Source organism: Bombus terrestris, chromosome 4, assembly GCF_910591885.1.
Source record: "Bombus terrestris chromosome 4, iyBomTerr1.2, whole genome shotgun sequence".
Lineage (NCBI taxonomy): Eukaryota > Metazoa > Arthropoda > Insecta > Hymenoptera > Apidae > Bombus > Bombus terrestris.
The window spans coordinates 11,671,735-11,695,776 of NC_063272.1; the positions used below are offsets into that span (position 1 = coordinate 11,671,735).

The window sequence follows — 24,042 nt, forward strand, 5'->3', positions numbered from 1 at the left end:
AATTAAAACGAGTTTGTTCGTAAAACTAGTTTCTGTATTTCTGAATGTAATCGTACAAGTTTTCCTATTTCGTATAAGTATTTGTATTTTATTTTTCTCATGATACAAATAAAAATTTATATACGGGGCTTGTATCAAGAATGTTTTATTTTGTGGTGTTTTTAATAAGAAGTGGTATCTTAACGTTTGAAACATTATTTAAATTTAATAATTATTATAACATATGCTGATAAGCGAATAACTTTTAAGGAGGAAATATATAAAATTATGAAGTAACTAATATTTGATTTTCGATATATTTAACTATCATATCTTATATTTTATCTTTATTTTTGCGTGATTCGTCGAAAATCGAAGCGAATGGATAAAAAAATATTTATTTTTAGTATTTAAGGAGGTATGTGTAAAATTATATTAATGCTTGCGTTTTCTTCCATTAACTGCAGTGCAAGGAATTTTATTGGCACTACCAAGAGGTAGTATCGTGTACACAGAAGTGTAGAACGTCGTCTTTGTGCCTACTTGTCTTTTGATATATTTATTCAGCGTCTATTTTTATATGATGTATTTTTTCTGGTTTCTCGAATGTACTGATGAATCAAAGGGTGTTTCCAGAAAAAGTAACGGGCTGTAAATACTTGAAGAAATGTGTATGGGTTACGAGCCAAAGCTTTTTATTTCTTTTTCAGAGACGCATTTTGCCTCAAACATGATATTAGTCATGTAGAACGAAAATGCGTATTCTTCGAAAGCGTATCGATAATAATCTGTCATAAATTTTGATTTAATATCTTTCTCGGTATAATTTAATGTAATAATTTAATAAAATTTCATTTTTTAACATTGTAATAAAATCTAAAGATAATTATTTTTTATGTTTTATCATTGAATTTGTCTCCTTATGAAAAAGGAGTATTAAAAAATGTTCACGGAATACTATCTTTAGAAGAGTTAGATGATCACGCAGATACTCGTAATATTTTCGTTTAATGTAAATACTTAACAAGTTTTCATATTTGTCCGCTGGAAGAAAGCTTTTATTGATATCTGAAATGCGATTTTCCTAATAGCAGTGAAGGCAATATTCTGCATTCGATATCAGATACAAAATATATACATTATTAAAACACGAGCGGACTTGTACACATTGTACACGCATAAATTTATGCATACTTCGTTGATATTATGAATGAAATAATTATGTACGACATCTGTATGAATTTAAATGAATGATGACTAATGAATAATATTTCATTGTCTTGATACATTATGAACGGGTAACAGCAAACAGTGTGCTTCGTTTTATAATAAAAATAAATATTTTTAATGTAATTATATAGATTTCATCAGGTTATAATATTTCCAAATATTAAATTACTAAATATTAATATTCAGCCGCGAATATTTCTATCAGTACAATACCTACATCTTATGGTACTTTTGAAACATTTTCCCCCCGAATTCCTGAGAATTCGTGCATTTCTGATAACTTATCAGAGGGAGTGTTGTTGCATCACTTATCAGAATTCTCCGTATTCTTACGAAATTCTTTTATGCACACAAAGATTACATAAACTTAGTTACTATACTTATACCGCCCGGCATCTGTAATTCGTACATTGTACGTAACTCCGTTTATCTACTCGGTATGCACAATGTACACGTCGGGCTCACGTAAAATTACGTCATAATCCTATCAGTATGGACCTTGTAAATGGATCGTCATAAATGAACCTTCATTCATGCTACGAGGCCATGGTTACTATCTCAAATCGTTTAACGCGTAACTGTGCATATACATAGTAATCGTTCCTGTAGTGTTATTGCAAATTTAACAAAATTGAATAAAAGCATCGAACGATATCATCTCTTTATTGAGTACTCGACATCTACGAGTTGTCTTAAGAATCTCCACGTTTAAGTTTGAAGATCTTTGATTGGATTTTTCCATATGTACATAACGGAGGCGGGACAGTTCGATGAACTCGTTTCGTTAGTCATACTGTAGATATCTGAACAAACGAAGTCAGATCGATTCAGGTATAATCGCAGTGGACGGAAGTTTTGTTGCTGTTCAACTCAGTTTACGTACGATACGTAATCAGTGATAGGATAAAAGCACAGAGGTAACGCTGAAATATGTAACAGATAGACAGTTTTCTGATCAGACTTTCCTTAAGCGTTTCGTATCGAACTTTATTACGACCGACATTCAATTCGCCTCTGCGAATGATGAAGGGCGTAATGGCCCTGTGGCGTCTGGTGATGATGAATTTAGGTCATTCGTGTACTTTATCCGAGATGTATGTCTCGTTATTTGTGACATTCAGTGGCATGACCGCTATAATTTCATGGTCTTCATGCAGGGAAGCATGATACAAGTATTGTTCGCCGCATGACGTGTCACACTGTGCGTAAATTTATGAAAGTTAGCGCGTAAAGACATATGTGACGAGACTGGGTTACATCTGATTGCTTACAATGCAACGCAATGCAACACACGCCTACATTTGTTACGAATACGTGTGCTTTTTAACGTATCACTCATCCGGTCGCAGGAATCGTTTAGGAAACGAGTAATGCAATTTTTATGGTAATCGGCAAAGAACAGGGATTTAAAGTGTAATCGTGAAATGAAAATTTGTTCAATTTATATTACGCATTGCGAAGCGTAAAAAGCATGTAAACGTTTCATTTGCATATCTTTCTGTAATGTAGGATTTTTTAAAAATATATTTCTTGTACGTCGAAGGAGACTAAAACGTATAGAACGGATTTCAAATTTTTATTTTGAATAGCAATTACGAGGTAAATTGAGTTGAATTTGGTACAAGGAACTTCCACTGAAGCAAAAGAAGTTAATGATGAGCTAGTTGGAAACTATGTTTTTTTATTTTATTTTCATATGAGATGATAAATTGAAATTAGTTTTAAAGAGCTTATCAATATCATTAAAATCAAGTAGATACAAGTTCCTCGAAGAATTTAACTCCATTGTGTTTCGATATCACGAGATTTTATGTTCGTTTGCAAAAACGTCTTTTATCTGACTCATAGTTTGAAAGTTAAATACGTACATAGTTCGAAGATGCGGAAAATACTGCATGACTCTCGGTATTTGTGAATTCCAACTTTGTTATTGCATATTAACTCAGTAATTTACATTGTCATATTCAGCTATATGTGGCTAGAATGATAATAGATAAATAATAGAAACATCGCTGATGCTTTCAACTGTAATTTATATTCTTATAAGGAAAATAAGCGACGATGCAATAAAAAGAAAACAGTCTTCGCTCCTTTGCATATAATAAATTGCACGTACAAATTTTTGTTCCTCTCATCTAGGAGTTTCTTGTGCTGTTTATCCACAGCGATCTCTAAAGAAACGCGGTAGCCATTAATATCAATTTCCTGCATGTGTAATTGTTATTTTTGCATCATGGATTAATGACGCATGACGATCGTTACATTCTGATGTATAAAAGCACTATGTACAACGTGTAATGTACGTAATGTTCCATACATGTCTCCGTAATCTTGACATACATACCTATTACCGACACGCCTTTTAAATTCTGTTCACTATCGTGTTTTTGCGAGATTGGTCTATCTCCCATTTTCTTTGCTACAAGATAATTAACTTGCTCCGTAAAACGCGTTTGTTATAGCAGGCAGGATGTCGATAACAGCGTAACAGGGGAAAGAAAGCTTCGAGTACGAAAAGGTACCGAGTTCTTTGCGAAAGGCAAACCAATTAAAACGGTCCCTGAACAGTCGTTCGAAGGAAAGACTGACACGTGGCGATAAATTTTCGTACGTTCGTTAATTTAATCATCGTTATCCAGTGAGCTATGCCTAATAGCGTTCACGCGGTATGTGCAATTTTTCTGTTTTCTATTTGTCAATTCTCAACCGCATGGAACTGGGTTGCAAAACCACATAAAGAGATACGCGAACTCAGGCGCGCATGCGAGCTCGGCTCATCTACGTGTAAAGTTCCTTCCAGTGGGGTGTAAAGGTAGACTGAAAATAAACGTTTTTGCCTCGGCACGTTACCGCAATAGCGTCGATGCTTGAGCAAAGAACTTAAAGCCCTGTTCCACACACGTGCATCGACAGTTTCAAATTGGAGAACGTCACTTTCTTCCTGTTACGTTGTTCAATTTAGTTTCGTGTATAAGATACAGATATATTTCCTCATTGTACAAGATATATATCTTCGATATAGTACAAACGTGAAAAAGTCGTGGATTAATTACGATGATAATCATAGTTATAATGACGGCTAATCATGTTACTGGAGAAGCGAATCTTTAGTTACTTGCTTCGTGGTACCAGTAATTTGTAATTTTTGCTGGTTTATAAATTTTGTAGAAGTCGAAAGGAAATCGGAAATAAATATGTAAATGATAAAAAGGGTGTCAGAGTGTCGATTCATAAAAATAAAACATTTCTGTTTGGTAAATGATGCAAGATTTTTGTATTGTAATGTTTTGTACCGTGTAATATATGGACATATATTGTATATTCAATGATTAGCATCATAATAGTACGTTTCCACGTCTCTTGTTGTAACTTCTTAGAATGTACATATGATTAGTAAAATTAAGCGATGATAATTTGTAAAATAGTACTTTGCACAAAGCTGATTGCAATTTGTAAAATTCATTTCTAGAGTTTTCTTCGTTGGATTATCAAATTTATGTACGTTATTATTATACGAGAAAATTTATTATTACTTGTAGCTTGTAATTTGTGACTTGTCACAAATATCAAGATACGTAATAATAATATTAATTTATTTACGTAAGAGCTTTACGTAATTCTTATTTTATCATTGGTTCTAAGAAAGTCGAAATTAAATGTAACGCATTTCAATCAACTTGTTTGAAAGGATAGAGAGGTTTCTTTAAATACAAATGTCTGAGAGAATAAAAAAAGGTCAGCTTTAATTTTACTCGCAATATACATACGTACATATGTGGTCGTTGTAGAAAACAAGTGCACTTTCTCGACAGCTTTTAGGATTTCTCAAAGAAATTTGGCATTGTGCCTTCGACGCGTTCTTACGATGCAGACGCGTAATATCGAAGACGCCAGTGATCGTGACCCAGTTTAATAACATCTCATGAAACGCTTCCGTCATTAAAGCCATCGTAGGTGGTTAGAGTTATTCATCGGGCCAACAATCGGCTGTAATGTGTTCCTAACGCATAGCAGGCTAATTTAATTATTAAAACGTGACGATTTCGAAATGCCAGGCGCCTTCTTCGAGTGACCGTTTAATAGACGTTGCACCAATGGAGCGTGATACTTGGTCTTTATCCGCGTATATGCTTCCCTATACGAATGACGAAACAGTCGGAGGGTGGCTTGAAGGGTCCTGGCCTTTTCTTGCGCACTCAATACTTCCTCTTCTTCATGGGTTCTTTCGTGCGTATTCGACCCGGTAACCCGACTGCCACCCTCTCCCTGGCCCTCTCATCGCTAAACTAGGGTTCATGGCATCCCAACGTCATTTAATTTAGTCTCAAGGGTTAAGAGAAGTGAGCTCCTCGTGTAAGTAAGCGGTTTCAAACGATTTTCGAATCCTTCCACTCCGTCGTTTAGCTTCTAATTAAGAAACTCGAAATTTGCTGTGCACACAACAACCGGAAAATAATTTACCTCTGGCGATTGAAGTTATGAGGTACAAGGAGATTTCTTTTAGTGCCCGATAAAAATTGGTTGATTAATTTATCGTAGGATTTGCAGCAACAAGGTTCATGACAAGATAACTTTGACATTTAGATTATATTTATTTTTATAGTGTTTGTATAAAACTATGTATTTATAGTGTTCAGGAAGCGGTTTGATTTCAATTGACTATGAGTTGATCTTTTTTTGGCTTACTCAAATTACTGAAAGGTGAAGCTGCCTTGTTGCAACACTCTTTAGTTGAGATTCGATAATCGAGAAATATCATGTTCTTTATTTGCGTTATATCGGTTTGTTAAATATTTTTACAGAAAATATATGCCGAATATTATTTATAAGTATTTGCGCTATTTCATGCATGTACGCTTTGCTACATGCAGTTAATGACATGGAAACAGTGTGTGCAGATTCTTTCATATAACGACCAGATCGATCGCAATGACATTGATTTCAGTGTGTTGATCGTGTGTCTGTCGGCAATTTGTCAATGACACACACAGTTAGCTCAAATGCTAGGTGTTTACAGATAAAAGAGGAGAGAAAAAAAACGAAGGTAAAACTAGTGGATGGATTTATCATAAATGTTCCAATTCTTTATCGAATATCTACTACTATTACGTATGTCGTAATATAGAAAATTATTTCCTTTTTTGGACATTTACCTCGGAACAATATTATCGACGATTTATTTTTTTCTGAATGAATTTTAATAATATTTATACCACGAATAAAAATTGAATGAAAATTATAATGCCAAATAAATGTCTACTTTCTAGTTACTGATTAATCAATACTATACTGATCAGTATGGGTAAGGTTAGGCATCACCTGGAGCAACAACCTGTATCAATTATCGAGCCGTGAGTTAGGTTGGTTATTTTTTCTCTATACGCGAGTGTAATCGCGGAGATTATCAAGATAATATTAACTCTGTATCGTAGCGGCGCAGCGTGTGGAAAATTATAAAATCAATGTAGCTGCAAGGAAACGATTTAGATCGTTCTGAATTAGATTCGTGCGATACATTTTGTATCGGATTTTACAAGAAAATTCTTATTCAATTAGGGCCTAAAAATTCATAAAAGTTTTATTATTATATATAGAAATGAACGCAGGTAGTATCTTATAAAGTGTATTTTATTCGTAGAACTGGCATCAACCGTACTTTTACATAAATAGGCGGTGTACTGTCATCTGAAGCCCCTAGTGTTTTTATTATATTAGACAATTTAATTACCAAAGAATCCAATTGCAAGTATATCAAATATTCACTGCCTTTCCACCTAGTGTTTGCTTGCACGTGCTTTGCGTGTGCAAACGGTTTTTTAATATATAAGAAAATATGTAATATTATTGAACTTAAGCGAAGTGGAATTTCATTAAAAACTTACGAAATATGGACACGCTGTGTCCAATTTATCCTCTGCCAGATATGAATTTCATCAACATTCTTTAGATGTTTCATAACATCACGCTATTCCCTATGAAAGTTCACTAAAACGAGATATTAAAATTAAAGCTGACAAAGATAATTGATACGTTAAAATGCATATATCTTTTTCCTATTTTTATCGCAACCAATGAAAATCAAGTTATAATCGTATCTATATCGTGAAATATTATTCTTTATTGTTTAAATATATTCAATATATTCGTCGATCTTAATAAAACGTCTAAATAAGAATTAATAAAATATCATCTTATTGTGTAAACGTTTGCCCTCTCATTATTTCTTTACACCTAGCGTCAAAAGTGTATGCTGCTATAATTATACAGAATTTTTTAACACGTTTTGAACGAATACTACTCAGTTGACAACAGCTGTTAAAGCAATAAAATATCAATAAGCCGTTACATTGAAAAAGACGAGGGGACCTTTTCCAATTGTTACCCAATTTACGATGACTAGCTTTCTCTGCTACGTAATTTAGAAAAGAAAGCAAACCGATATCTACAACGGTTTCGGAGACAACAAACAGCGTTACGTGACTCACTGTGTTCATTTGATCGAATCCATTCGATGTTATTCCAATCGAACGAAGACAAATACGTACAAAATGTGACAATAAAAGATATATCAATAGGCAGAAAAAGCTCGGTTATACGTTTGCACGCGAAGTCTCATTGTTTCACGAGCAACCGATCAGCGTTTGATCTATCGGTCGTATCTCGGTGACACGTTGCACTATACAAAGATGCTTGTATCGAGCAATGTTAATTAAGCAACGGTGTCGATAGCGATTGAACGATGGTGGGTGAGGTGATAAGGGGGTACGTGGATGTGGAAGGACGCGAAGAAGGAGGTAAGCGGAACGATAGGAATAGGGGGCGGTTTGCTGCAATAGCGCTGCCGCGTTCATATCGACCCGAACCTCCAGACTCCATTTTGCTTGTCCCACATATACCTATGTACATGCACACGTACCTATTATTCGTTCGCGTACATACATACATACTACGAAGCCATGACTCGTTCTCTGCCAGGTTTTTCACTTCTTCCACGTCGCTTTTCTTTCCTTTATTGCACCCGTGGCCTTTTCTCTTCTTTGGCTTTTGGTACACCACCGCGCCAGGAAGTGTCTCGTTGCAACCGTCTGCAATCGACATACAATACACCGATTTCTTCGCTGGCTGATAGCTACACGAGCTGGAATACATTACACTTCCGACTTTCTAAGTATCTCTTGTGGTACGCCGAGAAACCTTAGAATCAGGCGCTGCCAAATGATTTTTAATCCCATTGGTGTTGCGTATTCGGAAGGATAGGGTCGGACTCTTGATAACAGGCTAAACCGGTGTATCCGTTGCATGTTCACGAACATGAAAAACCTAATCTTTTGGTTTTCTGCACGTGTATAGCGATTGGCGAGTGAATTTGCCGTAGACAAATTTTATATATGCAGCGAGAGACGAAAGCATTCGTACAGTTATTTTATTAATATAGAGGTGTAGAAATAAAAAGAAAAATATTTGTTATATTATTCTTTGCCATCTCTTGGATAAAAATAAATTTTTCATTAAATCTGTTTCTATGTTTTGTTGATCATTTTTCAAAATTTGTTAGATTCTCCCAATAATTGTAATAAGTAAATATCCCCATATTTCTGATCGTGGTGCATCTGTTAAAAATACAGGGAAAGCGTGAAGGGACGTATTTTAAGATCAAAGTATAGTGCTATTTTATTATATATGCTTTTAACCTTTTGCGACGAGACTTGCTAATGTTACGCAATGGGGACGATAACCCTTTCCTTTGATCGATAGTGTATTGGAACCCTTTCAACGAAAGCAACAATTTCGAGCTAAATATAAAGGTTATTCTTTAAAAATGTAACATAATGAGTAAATATTATGTCATACTTTCGTATCAATATCGTTCACGTTCATTATAAACGCTGCTTCAACGAAGAAACAATTACGCGATATCTTATTTGAATTTAGTTATAACGTCCAATGTAGAGCAAAGTGTACAGACTGATGGAGATAAAAGAGAAGAAAGAGTGTCATTTAATAAAAAGCAGTTGATTCAATGTAATTATGATCTGTTGGAAACATCGAAAACGACGTTCATTGGTCATTTTTCAAGTATTCTATTGATGTTCGCTATAATTTTGAGACATTTGCTAAAAGGTTTGCGGAGAACCCTAAATCAATCTTAAATTGCATCAAGCAAGCGTAGCGCCAAAAAGGTTGCAACACTAATAGTAGAAGCGGTACAGTGATCTACTTTGTGGTTGAAATCACGTCTGACCCGAAAGTCGGGTATCTCGACATAAAAGTTGCACAAATTACGAATGAAATATTAACTTCGATATTATCGATCCAGATGTTTCGTAATTCGTCCCGACGTAATATATCGGCAAGTAGAATTTAAGTGGATGAGATTGGCGATCGTAATCGTGACTTACGTATCCTCATTATTTAATTCTTCTAATTCGTAGAAACGATTTATTTCGATTAGTAATACATCGTTATAACGTTCAGTCTGGTAATTTATTTTATCATTATGTTTAGATTGTTATATTAGAATAAATATTAATGTCACTTCTAATGCCATCGATCTATTGTATGCAAGCCGGAGATTGTCGCATTTGGAATTATAACTTAACTTTTCTATGAGCATCGAAGATTTGAATCGTTCCTCTGCTCATTAATTTTATGCGCTGCTATTTACTTAGCCTACTTTTGAAGGAAAAACGGGAACGATGGAAATAAAGTGCTATTCACTTATTCATGCACTTCACCCTTAGATCGAGTGAAATTATACGTTTACTTTCTGCGGATTATTTAAATATCTGTACCATAGAACTGCTATTCACTCTATATATTTAATTCTAGCATATTGGTGATCGAAAGTGGATATTGATATATTCTCGAGTTATTTTTCCAACGATCGTTTTTTGTTCGGCTTTACGAATAAATAACGCGAGACGATCGATACGAGACGAGAACAACATATTTTATTATTTGGAACGATCCAACAAATATTTATAATACGTTGTATGAAACGAAAGAGCGAAATTGCTATCACGAGACAAACGAGGAAAGTTTTAATTAGGTGTGCCGATACGGCAGGATGAGTAATGTCGCGCGTTTAATAGAAAAAATTATTCTGCAATGCACGTTGCATTGCAAAAGAAAGACGAAGAGAGAGGGAGTCGAATCGACAAATTCTGAAATATCTGCCTTTCGTTTGAAACGCATGCGCGACGGGCACGACCTCGACCCTTTCAACTACGCTCTTCATTGGCCCCCCTCGGTCAAAGCTGGAGCTCTCCTGTTCTCGTTTCCTCCGGCGAGGCGCGCCACAGCGTGTCGACCATACATTTAATTAAGCCCCAATGAAAAGGACGCGTTGGCGGCGATGAAGAGATTACGTTACTGGCTGAAGTAAACTGACATATATTCCAGTTTCAGGAACAAACAGAACCTCGAGACTAGTTTTCATAAAATATTTCTAACGGTATTTTGGACCATAGACCGTGGCGTTTGTTCTGCAACATAATGCAACTCTACTATATGAAATATAGTACCATAAATCGTACATCGATAGTAGAATCCGTAATATTATACGTATTGGATAGAATCTATCGACTATTGTACTTGAGAAAATGCATTACTTCAAAGTGGAATAATAAGCAGTTACGAAAGGAACAAGAAGGTCACGTCGCGATAGATCGATCAGATTTGTTAGTTAAAGATAAGGGTACTTTTTAACGATCGTATTATTGGAATAATCGGAAGTGAACGTGTCGCAAAGATACGCGAATATTGGACAGGTTTTTACCTCTGAAACGTATGTGTTGGAGATTATTATTATTATCATTGTTATGAAAATGATATATCGAAGGTGATCTGGTTTATATCATGCCATACAATTAGACTACGACCCCCGGTATAATATAACGGTATAACAGGTTCAGGGTTCAATCATTTGACATCAACATTTAACTTCGTCACTACACACAGCGAGAAACAGAAAACTTGCTAACTTACATAACTTATTACGTTTATTTGCCATCAATTTATGTTCTTTATTCGTGTTATCGTATTGTCAAGGAGAATCCCTTGAGAAACCCAAAGAGAATTTCCTCGTCTTTAGTCCTGGTACTTTATTTCCTTCGATAAAGCATCCATAATTATAACTTGAATACTTTTATAAGATTTTTCTAATTGAATATCACGTAATGATAATATTAATAAAATTCTCGTTTATCGTTTCGTACTTGGCTAACGAATCGTTCAAATTAGTTAAAGTTAGTTCAAATTAGACGATTTCTCCGATACTTAAATATCAAGTGCATTTTACGTCTATAGTCTCGCGAGTTCTTCAATCTCTGCAAAAGGGGAATAACGCGTCGAACGATTACAGATTATTTGTTTTTCAGTGTTGTTTACAATTTCAAGATCTTTTCACCCTTACGTGACTACTTCGTGACTCACGACTGCATTTACGTGACGGTACATACGAGGCAAAAAATTGGGACGCGCGACAAAGAGCAGACAACAATTCATGACCCAATTTTCGCCGATGTTACGGCGACGATACCGTGTAAATCACAGGATCTACCTTCGTAAAAAAGGCGCAGCCGCGTATTTCTGAATACGTGCTTGATTGTGGAGGTATCTCTGTCAGTCACAATAACCCCGAATGTTCCCGACAAGGGACGGAGGAAACATTTAACCGATTTAACGGGAGTGCTTCCGTCGTCCAACTCACTATACGAGAACTGACATCATACTATCATCTTGGTCGTTGATCGGCTGCTGTCAGACTGGAACGTCACTTGAGTCATGATTCAGGAATTTCGTTAATATCTCAACTAACGGTCATACCCTTAGAACAACGTTTTCTTTATAATCGTAAAATTCTTACTGCCGTTACTTCGAGGGGCTTCGGCTCTTCTTTTCTCTAACGTTAAAAACTATTTTAAAGAAGTTTTACTGTAATTCTAAAGAGGATGATTGCACTTAATCTCTCCCATTCACGATATAACATCACGGAGAAAAGGAAGTTACAAAATGAAACTCTATGACATAACCGTGTTAGAAACTTTAATACGTTGTCTACGGTCTTTTGTGAAATGAATCCATTCGTTGTGATATAATTAATAGCTCCTTTCTGTATCCTCTAATATCACGATGATGAAAGCACGCTCTCAAAGGAGACGTGTTTAATCACTAGGGAATTTCATCGAAAACGTGCTTTTAAATGAAATTATTTAATCGCATCTTTCTTCGTGGCAACGATCGAGGTAGAAAGCTTACAAATATTGAACAACGTTTAAACGCAAAAAGGATATCAAATTTTGGTGAATGCTCGTGAGTCAGTGATAGCGAGGAAGTAAGTACTTCTTGAGCGAATGTATCCGGTACTTGAACTATTATAACGGTAACGATAACCATCTTGATCATCCTGCTATCAGAGCTTGAAAGTATAAAACGTATTTCACAACTGAATAATCTATTGTCTATAGTTTGTGATATATTTTACATGTTTTGTAAAATAATTTAAGGATTCGAAATGAATTAATATTTGTAACATTTAAAAATATCTATTAATGGAGAAAATTTGTTACTAAATCTTTTATCATTATTTCTCTCTCGTTAATTTATATAAGAAAATTTATCAAATTTTTCATTTCTGTTTCTCTGTTCAAATAAATATTTATTACGTATTTGTTATTACAACTTTTTTTATAGAGATTCGTTGATTAATTAATTAATTTGGAAAACTTTTTTTATCAAACTCTCTATTATCATTTTTCTGTTTAAATAAATATTGATTAAGCATTTATATATTTATTATAATAACCTTCTTAACCACCAGATTCTTTTAATTCGATTGCACAATTTATGAATACATTATGCAGTATTTTTAAGGCTAGAGAGAGTTCTGTATATATTAACCCAAAGCAATTTCCGAATTAAAATACATTGTGTCTGCTGCCTATTTCTCGCATATTGTTTAACCATATTTTTGTAAGGCACGCAATGTTCACACAAGGTTAACTGCTAATTCGAGATTAAAAATATGTATTCGTGGATATGAGTTGTTCAAGAAAACATATTCTAGCTGTACACGAAATATTCCTGTACACTTCAATGTAAAATATCTTTCCAATGATTACAATATATTATAATTTTTCTTCTCTCATTCGATTTATGAAACTTTTAACAATTTCTAATGCTTCCTATTACTCATAAACTACTGAAATTTTAAATCGAGTAGTATTTTGATTTCCAATATACTAAAACTCTCCTACTTCCACGAATTATTCTCGGTATAAAAGTTTTAACAATTTTTGAAAACAGAACGGCCAAGTGCGTCGTCGGATACTTGTAGTAGATATCATACAATTTGCATTCAATGAAGAAATGTAGAGCTGTCATAAATCTCTTTGAACGCAGACGAGTAAAAGAATAACAGCTTTTGTGCACCATGTAAACCAATAATCTTACATTTACTGAGGTTAAATATCTTGGTTTCATTTTCTATTTATAGAGTGTTGTTAGTAGTACGTAATCGGGCTCACGTGGATATGAAGGAACATGCCTTTTAAACCTCATTGAAAGGCATGACTCGAGGATCAGCTTTTTCAGTAAATCGGCCACGTTCGTACACACATTGAATATAATACCGTCGTCATGACTTGGCTTGCCCGAACGAAGTCGAGGCGAAATCATCGTAAAAACCTGTAATATCGAGGCAGTCAGCACCTGATGATCTCACGCTTACAACGCGAGACATGATGTCATTTGTCGTCTCTAATGTACTGCGATTATGCAAGAGGTGCTCATGCATGATACCACCGCTGGAAACACACGCTGGTAGGGGATTCGATTCTGAAAGTGAAACTACGTTTGAATTAATTTGATAGACACCTGCTTATCGTTTAACGTACCTTCTCGTTCGTCATCTGCATAATTTCGCTTAAAGACGTAAATCGTTTACTTTCATAGACAGCTAAAAAGTTTCCTTTTTGTCGTTGCGTAGTTTTTCCGCGATTTTGTAACAGCTTCGGGGAATAAACTTAGCTACGTTTAGAAAGATACCAAGTAGAAATGTTGATAATGGGTTAACTAAATAAGGAAAATATATAGCTTTTGTTATCTTTACTTATCGTAATGTTAAATAGGAATTATTACCAAAGTAAAACCTCTTTCTCTCTCTATATATATGTACTGTAATTATTTTTATCAAAACATTTCATGAGCTTTCGAAAATAATTTTTTACCATACTGCATCTGTTACGAAATACATACATTTTAGTGAATTACCGAGATTTTTGTATTTTCAAGTGTTTTGATCACATCGTCAATTAAATTCGAAAGCGGTAGCTAAATTACATAAAAAATGTATTAATATTTATATTTTTGAGTACTATTATCGTTTCTTATGTACTTAATTATAAATGGAAATTTATGCGCATACATTTTCAGGCATAACTGAACAAGCGAAAATTTTTATTAATTTATATCGATTATCGATATAATTTAACGAATATTTAATAAATAAAATTCTGGTCACACAATTTATTTCGCAGATATACCTAGAATACCTTAGGTATCTACACAGCTCCCCTTTACAGGTTTCTCCTATTCTTCTAGAAGAAACTATATTGCGAGTTTTGCAACTTGCCAGTTTTATAGAATAAATATTAGCAAACGAAAAATTTGCACAGCGATACTGAAATATGAACAAAGGTATACCAGTTGTTGTATTATCACTCACTCGTGATTAGACGCTAAAAATAGCTGAAAGTTTAACATTTTATACGTAACGATCTCACCTTGAATTTAATCTACCTATACGAATAAAGTATTTATCATAAAAGGCGCATGTCGTGTTCAAATTATATTTCGCGTACACGTTCGTTCCCAGTGTTTGCACGTATTCGGTCGAAATATACCGGGTAACATTCATTGATAAACGACGACACCGCGAGTTGAGATCATCGTGAAAGATATTGTTTAGCGAGAGGGTTGGACGTATCCGTGGGAAGTTCTTCCCTGTAAAACTCGCGGGAACCTTGTCTTAAGAGGATTCTCAGCTACACTGATAAATTTAATTAAAGCCACGAAGAAAAGGGGGAGTCTTCTTCGGTTTGGATTGTTGGCGAAAAAAAGACGCGAAAACGATGCAGTTTGTACGCGAAACGAGCATGTTTTGCGGTCGTGATTCGAACGATACCTTGGTGTTATTTTTAACTATTATGCCCAGCATCGTGGCGTGTAGTAGGTTGAGGTCTTGGTTAAGTGTATGCCGGTCCTGTTCTCTGTCAAAAGTTCGAGGAACGATTTGATTAACGAAAACATATTTCATGGATCCTGATATAAATAAAACGCTCAAAGAGTATGGGGAATGGGTAACTCATATATTCGTACCGCCTTTTCCCAACAATATTCCAACTTTTATTGCGTAGCTGTAATATGTACAACTTGCTTTGACGATTTCATTTCAAAGTATTTTTTTATTAGTTGCGAGCGTGTAATGCATTTTTAAGCGAGGTATTTTTAAATTGGATTTGTATTGTACGTAGATATATCTTATCGTGGAAACTTACAATTGTCCTCAATATAATTTTGTGTTTGCCTGATAGTACCAAGCTTACGATTAGCTGGTATTCGAACAAAGTGTCTATTAATTAATGCACGACTGCTCTTGGATCAAGATAAGAAAGTAAATTAGAATACTTCGTGGCATTGGCGATACTTCATTCCCACGGAAGGTATACAAAAAAACACGGTATTTTAATAATGATACCTTGATCACACGCATACCGGCTCAATAGGATGCTCTTTAATGCGTACTTCTTCCTCCTACGTTTATACTTGCGACTTCGTACTGCTATTATCAGTGTCGCCGACATTTCATCGTTACTACTACTACTATCACCATTACTGATTATACTACTACTAGTGGCAACGGCTAATTATTTATTTCATGAAATAATTATCAGAGGGAATAATCAGCTTGCCGAAATAATATGGTCGTAATATATAGAATAATTAATTGCCTTTTAATATTTACAACTTTAATGGTTACTCAATTATCGTGTGCAATTTGTGTATCGCTATATAAATGATATGTTATTGAGTTTTATTAAATATGTTTGAGAATTTATAGAGTAACTTATAAATATGATACTTATTTTAATAAAATGGATTCTTTATTGCGCATTAAGGTTCTTTAATTTTCTTTCTATTAATTTTTAAAATAAAACTATTATAAGTCGACTCTTTTGTGGTACAAAATTACAGCAAAATAATTTTTTAAATCCACGTCATTAATGTTGATAATATTAATCACGATTATTGTAAGCGTCTCGTCCTCGCAAATATAGTAGAGGCAAACACAGAAAATAAATGGAAGTGGCAATGCTCTACATACAATTGTATTTAAGAAATAATAAAAGTACGACAGATTATGAACGCGCCTTCAAACAACACGTATGTACCGCTATAACAGCCTTTGAATTTGTTCACACGTCTTAATATAAATTTCAAATATAGACATAGTCGTGCTAAAACTGATTTCTCTGCTACAAATTTCTAATACTACAAATAATCAACTGTTATAATACTTCTTGAGCGATTTTTACATGACATATTCGATTTAAACACATAAATAAACGACAGCGAAACACTTCGGTAAATGTGAAATCTTATGAATTCCAAAAGAGTGGAACACGTCAGGCATAAAATTACCACCGGTTGCAACTATATCCATCAACAAACAATTCGGTATTTCCGTCGGTTTCATCATTCCGATTTTATTATAGACATAGACACTTCACGTTTCACGGGATAATAGATATTGTCGAGGACAACAAGTCCCTTCTACATTAATGCATTGATTCGAACACGAGCGAGCAGTAAGCTCGTGAGAACACGCTTCGAAGTTTATGTTATTTCTATTTCTTCTTTCTCGCATTCTTGTCCTTGCCGACTTTTGCATGCTCCGTTTCTTCTGTTCCTTATTATCCTGACGCTATCATCTGTTACTTCTTTACGCAGTCGATGAACCCGTCCTCCTTTTTCCATTGTCGTATCCTTAATTACCGTCCTTCGTGCTGGTTTCTGCACAGCTTAATTTTCCCGGGCTCCATCGACGTGGGCTAAAATCTCTCTCGTCGTTGGGTCGTTGTTCCCCGTTGATAGAAACGAGAGTAGCCGGTGGATCCCTTCCTGTCGACGACTCGAAAAAGCGAGACTCTGTTACTTTCACGATTTTTGTATCGCCGGGTTTCTAGTTTAGCTGCTGGCAAGGTATTTCGTTATTGGAAAGCAGAGAAAGAGATTTATTTTTCAGCGGGATAAAAAATTGGTACGTTTACGTGCATTGTCTGCGACTTGGACTGAAAGTAGAACGATGAAACAAATGGATCGATTAGTACTAGAAATACATGTGTACCATGATCTAAATTTCTTTTTCTATGAGATTCGTTTCCTATTATTTGCACGTTAACAATCGCGGATGTTTAATCCAATGTTCGACTTTCGATTTGCTTTGTTCGGGATTGTGTTTTCAACGATTCAACATTTTTGCTAAATATTCTCAAAATTGTAATAGAAGTTGAAGCTGGTACTGTTAGTATAGAAAGATATGCTTGTGACAATTGGAGAATTTCCCACAATTAATTATGGTGTAACGCGTATAAACGGATAAAAATGATTCTATAACAGGCTATCATATTAAGTATATGTATCTTTTTTTTTTAAATAATATCTCGGTATATAACTGATAGATTCGCAGTAAAAGAGTTAAGAAAATGCTGTTTATACAACACAATAACTAGACTACAGATGTTTATGCAGATTCAGGTTTTTACGAATATTTTTATATATTCAAATCTCACATAACTTCATGAACATTCGCAGTCTAGTAAACACGAATTAGATTTATGGAAAATTCGAAAGTACAAACGTGCGCAGAATGGATACAACCCGTAAAAATATATAAAATATTCAGAATGGATTATACTCGTTATAACATTTAGTAGATAATCCAAACACATAGAATTTTCAATAACTGTATAATTCATATAATGTTATATACGCTCATATATGTTAAAGAGTAAAGTCACGCGTATAAGTAATTGTCTAATTACCAGAGGCAGTGCGTCAATTGAAATTATGGAGCAGGTTGTATTCAAAGCTAATCTGTTTGTAATATTCGGAGACATCCGCGCATACTTTAGCATCTAATCTGTTAATAATGTATACATATGTACCGACTTAAATGTCTAAAGAAACCCAGTGGCTAATAATAGATGATGAAGTCAGGGTCGCGAATATGCAATATGAACCGGCTCTGTGATTATTCGGCGTCAACCTGTATTTCCGGTTGTCTGGTCGCAATGTGAACCCGAAGCGGTCATTCGTACGCACTCTGTGTCTATAGGAGTGCGTTTGGTGCATGGCATAGCTATAGTTAGCTTGGTACGTAGCCAGAAATTGCAGGAAGACGCATAGCTATTACACTTGCTATCATTATACACTTTGAAACGTCGAAGTCTAACAGTGCAAGAATCTTGATTATGTTAACGTAAAAGCGTAAATCACTGTGCAATATTGTTAAACTGTTACATTATATGTTATTACAACGGTAACATAGCGCGATCTCTCTATATGCTATTATTGTTTCTCAGCCGTTTAATTTCATAGTCAAGCAGGTAACATAAGCTATAACTTATAACTTTAAGTTTTTACCATGACACGCTTCCCTAATATTAAAAAAAAAAGAGAGAAAAATTAAGTTTCTCGTAATAACAAATTCAAAGGTTCATCTTACGAAAGATAACAATAAATCGGCTTATATCACCATAATTCTCAATTATTTAATTCGTTATAACGAGTTCGATTAATTCGAGTTATATCAATAATTCTTCGCAAGATTTTTTTATTCTGCGTCATATATGTATTCGTATAAGCGCGACTGAAAGAAAAAGTCAGACATTAATACCTCCGTGTCTGTAACTTTGTTCGAAACTAAAGCATTGAAACTCTTCCGCGTATAGAAACTTCTCCATCAGTTGTTATTTAAAAAAACCAGTTCTCAACAAACTTATCAATACTCTCTGGCTATTAGCTTTTGTTGAAATTTCTATCAGTATAAGTAACTGTTTTGTATAAAAGTAACACCGTATTCTATCAACTAGTTTTGCTTTTAACCTTCGATATTAGTGTATAAAAGTAACATAAATTGTACCGAACTTGATAATGTAGCTTAAACGACGCTATTCATTTTCAATTTGTGGTGTTCTTTCGTCTTCCCTTAAAGGGTTGTAGAAGCCCTTAAAGCGTCCCAAGCCAGACAATGACCGAGGCTATCTACTCACCTGGGTGTAAGTCATTAGTTACCATAGTTTTCTTAGAGCAAACCAGCTACTTCCTGTGTCTTAACGTGCGAAGGTTAACACAGGTTTTTGTTCAATTTTGTTCCGCATACAGACATATATAGGTATCCTAAATCGCGCATAACAGTACGGTAAAAATTGCTATAATTTTTGTAGATAGAGTACAGATGTAAGAAGAAATTAAAACAAATACTGGTTTTAATTAAACAGTAGAAATATTTATTCAAGTAAAATACGTGACTATACAGTAGGACCAATTGTATTAATCCTTCTTAGTACTCTTAGTATAATTTTTTTCATATTGTAGGTATTTAAAAATTCTGAAAAAATTCACAGTTACATTATTATTGATATTTCGACTTCTTTATCTAATAGGTTTTCAAGTTACAAGCTATTTATTATAATAATCAAAATTTGAGTGACAATATTCATATATTGTTGTTATAGTACACAGAATAAACAGAAGAATTGAGATTGAAAGAGGTAGAAAGATAAGATAGTATAATACAACAGAAGCTATATGAGCAATTGAATTTTATGTGAAATAGTTAGTTTTCAAGTTTATTTACGGTGCACCTTGTTTATCATTGTCTGAGATTCTTTAGAGAAATATGTTATATTGACTTATGACTGTATGAAATATTGACTTCAAATATAACTCCTATCCTTGTAGCTTTCAGTAATTTTTTGTATACATATATGTTAAATGATATGTTGTATTTGACGTCTTCTTTTCACTGTTATTTTCAAAGCAAGCTATGTGGACAATGCACTTCTTCTTGTGCAAACGAAGGTATCCAATCAACGTGGACCATTTAAGGAAAACTATGTCGAGTCAGTTGCATACACCTGTAAATAGAAACCAACCCTTGTAGTCGTGATAGTTGATTTAAAAAAGGAAAGTAAACTGACAACCGGTACTGTGTATTTCAAGATTAAAAGAAAGTCTTTTTAATATTCATCAGATATTAAATCGTTATTTATAGCATTTGTAATACCTACATATCACGAATATGAATAATATAAAATACGTTCAATAATAATTATTCTCTGATGTAATGCTCAGATTTAAATACAGATAATTCTAGCCATTTATATCGCTGTGATCGATTAAATTGCATTACATAGATACCTGTATCAGTCACATGTTCAAAGCTAATTTATATGAGATGAGATCTCGATACAGATGAAATTACGGTATTTTCTCATTACAAGTGAAATATGATTTGATACAATCTCTCTGAGCATAAAAGTTTTAATGTCCTTTTTGTAAATATTTAAACCATATGGCTATAATATTTATCATGAATCTATTCTACTCAGGTAGAATTTAATCATCCTCAACGTGAGTCGCAACCCCTGAGGTACTACAAAGTGTTTTCTAAGAACCATAAAGTATTCCCTCGTGGGTTGCCGCTGTTATCTACATTTACATTTATTTTATACATCTTATAATAGGAAGACGTTTCATATCAAATATTATCCTAATTATATCTCGAATATTTATACAAATTTATATTTTTATGGACGCAATTAAAGAAATAGAGCGTCAATAGAAATTCGTTTTATCTAGTAAAAATTGTAATGGATACTATGAATATTTTATGTATCTTTCTACATTGTATGTATCCTGTACGTGTTTGCATGTTTAAATTTCGCATAGATGCATAAAAACTCGCACTTTCATCATTAAATTACGATAAATTTTAATATTTACTCACTGCGGTATGTCTACGTTGCAATACTTAATCAATACTTCTAATACTGATTTTTGGTAAACTAAAGAATACCATTTAAACTTATATTCCATTAAAAATATCTTTTTGTGTAAATTTGAGGGGATTATTTGACAATTGTAAAACGGGGTCACACACGACTTGGAAATGGTTGGGAAACGTTGATCTACGTTAATAATTTACCGACACGTTTGGATAACGAGCGCCAATTTAAGAATTACGCGAGTCTACGATGAACGTTTCCACGGCAAAGCAAAGAGTAATGAGTGCAGTGACCGGCGTTCGTCTCGGACCTTCGTCGTTGTACCATGGAAGATGCAGCATACCTTGAAAAAAAAAAGAAATGAGATGGGGCAGGTAGTTTAAGACAGTGAAAGAAGATGGGAGAGACAGACATAGAAGGGACTATCCACGTGTCGGAGTAACGGTTCGCTGAATTATTTAAAGCATGACGGAGGACTTTGCAAGCGCAGGAGGTTCTTTACACCCGACTTGCATACAAGATACCGGTTGATTTAAGTACACCGTAGATCTGTCACGAGATATAAGTACATATGCATATCGAGAAATTACACGCATTCGTAATGCAATTTAAATGTCCTCGAATATTTGACCACTTTGCATACAGCCCCGAATTACCAGGTTTATGAACAAATTCCAAGATATTCGGGCTTGAAGATTAACTTAAATCAAGGCGTTTCTCCATATTCGATGCATTAAAATATAAATATTTTATTCTTTTGATGGAATTTTGTATTTTATTTTGATAGTGCGAATCTTCTTTTTATAAAATCTGAGACAATTTTAGATCATAGGAAATCAATGAATAAAAATATAGGACGTGTAAATACCAAAATGAAGATAATAATGTACAAACACTTTATACATACGTTGCTTATCCGTTACGTATTATTGAGTAAGAAAAATAATAACAAAATATTGTGTTATAGATATTCTAAATAATACTTTAATTGAAATTTGTAGAATATATTCGAGTAAGATAAACAGTATAATGTCTTATTATAAATTTCTTTTAACATTATAAACACAGTCTTTTTTTAATGTTAGCTTAAATTAATTCGACGTTAAATTTGTAACATTTAAATCGTTTATGTAATTCTATTGACTAATTTCGGCTGTTGATGCTGGACTTATAAGTAACAACGGTACCTATGTTTCTGCGTTCGTAAATTAAAGATTGTCTGAAAATTTACTCGTCACATTTATTTAAATGCACGAAGAAATACGCCGGAGACAGCTGAATCTGAAAAAAATCCTTGTCTCGCGTTCCCTTGAACTGCAACAATATCCCTAGCCAGACGTATTTATTCTGCTGGTTGGTGCGTAGGCCGAAGAAGAAGCGATATATTGCAACTTATAAAACCAGTTGCAAGTCGTGAGTCGTGAACGAGGCGCGCTCGTCCCCGGCGAAGAATCAAATGGGCCAAGCATGACGATGGGAAGAGAGAGAAAGATTGAACGAAAAATAGGGTGAAGGCGAACGCAGTAAAAAGAGGGAAAAGGAGACGGTTGTCGTATCTCGTTCGCGCAGACAGCACGGCGCGGACACCCCACGTTCTACATTAATTACTTATCCGCAATATGATTCGGGATAAACGGCGTAATATGGCGCACCTACTTTGTCAGCCTCTTACTAATTACGATAAGTTGAAACGCGTATGGATTTAATAGATTAATAGCGACTATGTGGTAGTTGCTATTATTCCCTTCCTTTTTTCTATGAATCAAATTTCATCACTTAGAAGTAATTTTCCTAAACTTGGTGAAATATTTAATCAATGTGTTTTATAGATGGTTACCCATTTTTAATTAGTAGACCGTCGATGTTTATGAAAATTCCAGTATCTAATATAATAGTATGTAATATTTTTATGAATATAATTAAAAAAAAGGATGCAAATAAAAATTTGTTTCGTTTAATGTATAAATATTGAAACGAATATTTTACTTTAAATATTTTATACAGTTTCGCATGTGCGGTGGTTACAGAAAGTATTTGCATGTACTACATACTTTCATCTTTTAATAAAACGACTTTTTATCAGGTTTTACATTCCATTCACTTATTCGCTCTAATATGGCTACGTTGGATTATTCTGTTAGCAGTTGTATCCGATGATACTTAACTGTTAGGAATGCTTTTTTGCGCAACTGTGAGGAAGAGTTTGTAGGTTATTCTATAATTTACAAAAAAGAAGGTTGCGACTTGTAAAAGATTTGAGAACGCTATTTCATCTATTTCAGCTATATATGAAAAATGATATCTAGTTGGCCAATTATCTGTTCAGCGATACGTTAAGAGATCTGTAACAAGTGTCCACTTACATTCATGTACTTTTTGCTCGGTTGAGCATATCTGATTGGTGTAGGACAAAACAACCGCAAAGAAGAACGTGACGAATGATTAAACACGCGCGTAATACTTGACCGCGAAAGAAAGTATCCAAACAATCCAAGCAGAGTTACGTTATTAATTATTCAGTAGTCGGCGTGTTCGTATTCCAACGTATTCCTTGCTATTTTACTCACGATGCAGTTTTTTATTACTACAACGTTTTCTTCTTTTGGTATTTCAGAGCGACCCTAGTACGGCATTTCTTCGTGCGGCTCGCGCAGGGCAGCTGGAAAAGGTTTTGGAGTACTTGGAATCGGGAGTGGACATTAATGCTTCAAATGCTGTAAGCATAGTTTTCTTTTATTATTTTACGTGATTCTCTGATTTA

General features: G+C 34.3%; 1 protein-coding gene across 33 annotated transcripts in view; it reads left to right on the plus strand.

Moving 5' to 3' along the window:
* LOC100642686 (ankyrin-3) overlaps positions 1-24,042 on the plus strand; it is a 93,220-nt gene that overhangs the window by 4,965 nt on the left and 64,213 nt on the right. For all 33 annotated transcript variants that reach the window (XR_007223977.1, XR_007223978.1, XR_007223979.1 and 30 more), the window contains exon 3: positions 23,896-23,997. Coding sequence is in view for 29 of the 33 variants with exons in the window: in XM_048405591.1 (XP_048261548.1) it covers positions 23,896-23,997 (102 nt within the window). In the remaining 4 variants the exon portion in view is untranslated. The remainder of the gene's footprint in view (positions 1-23,895; positions 23,998-24,042) is intronic.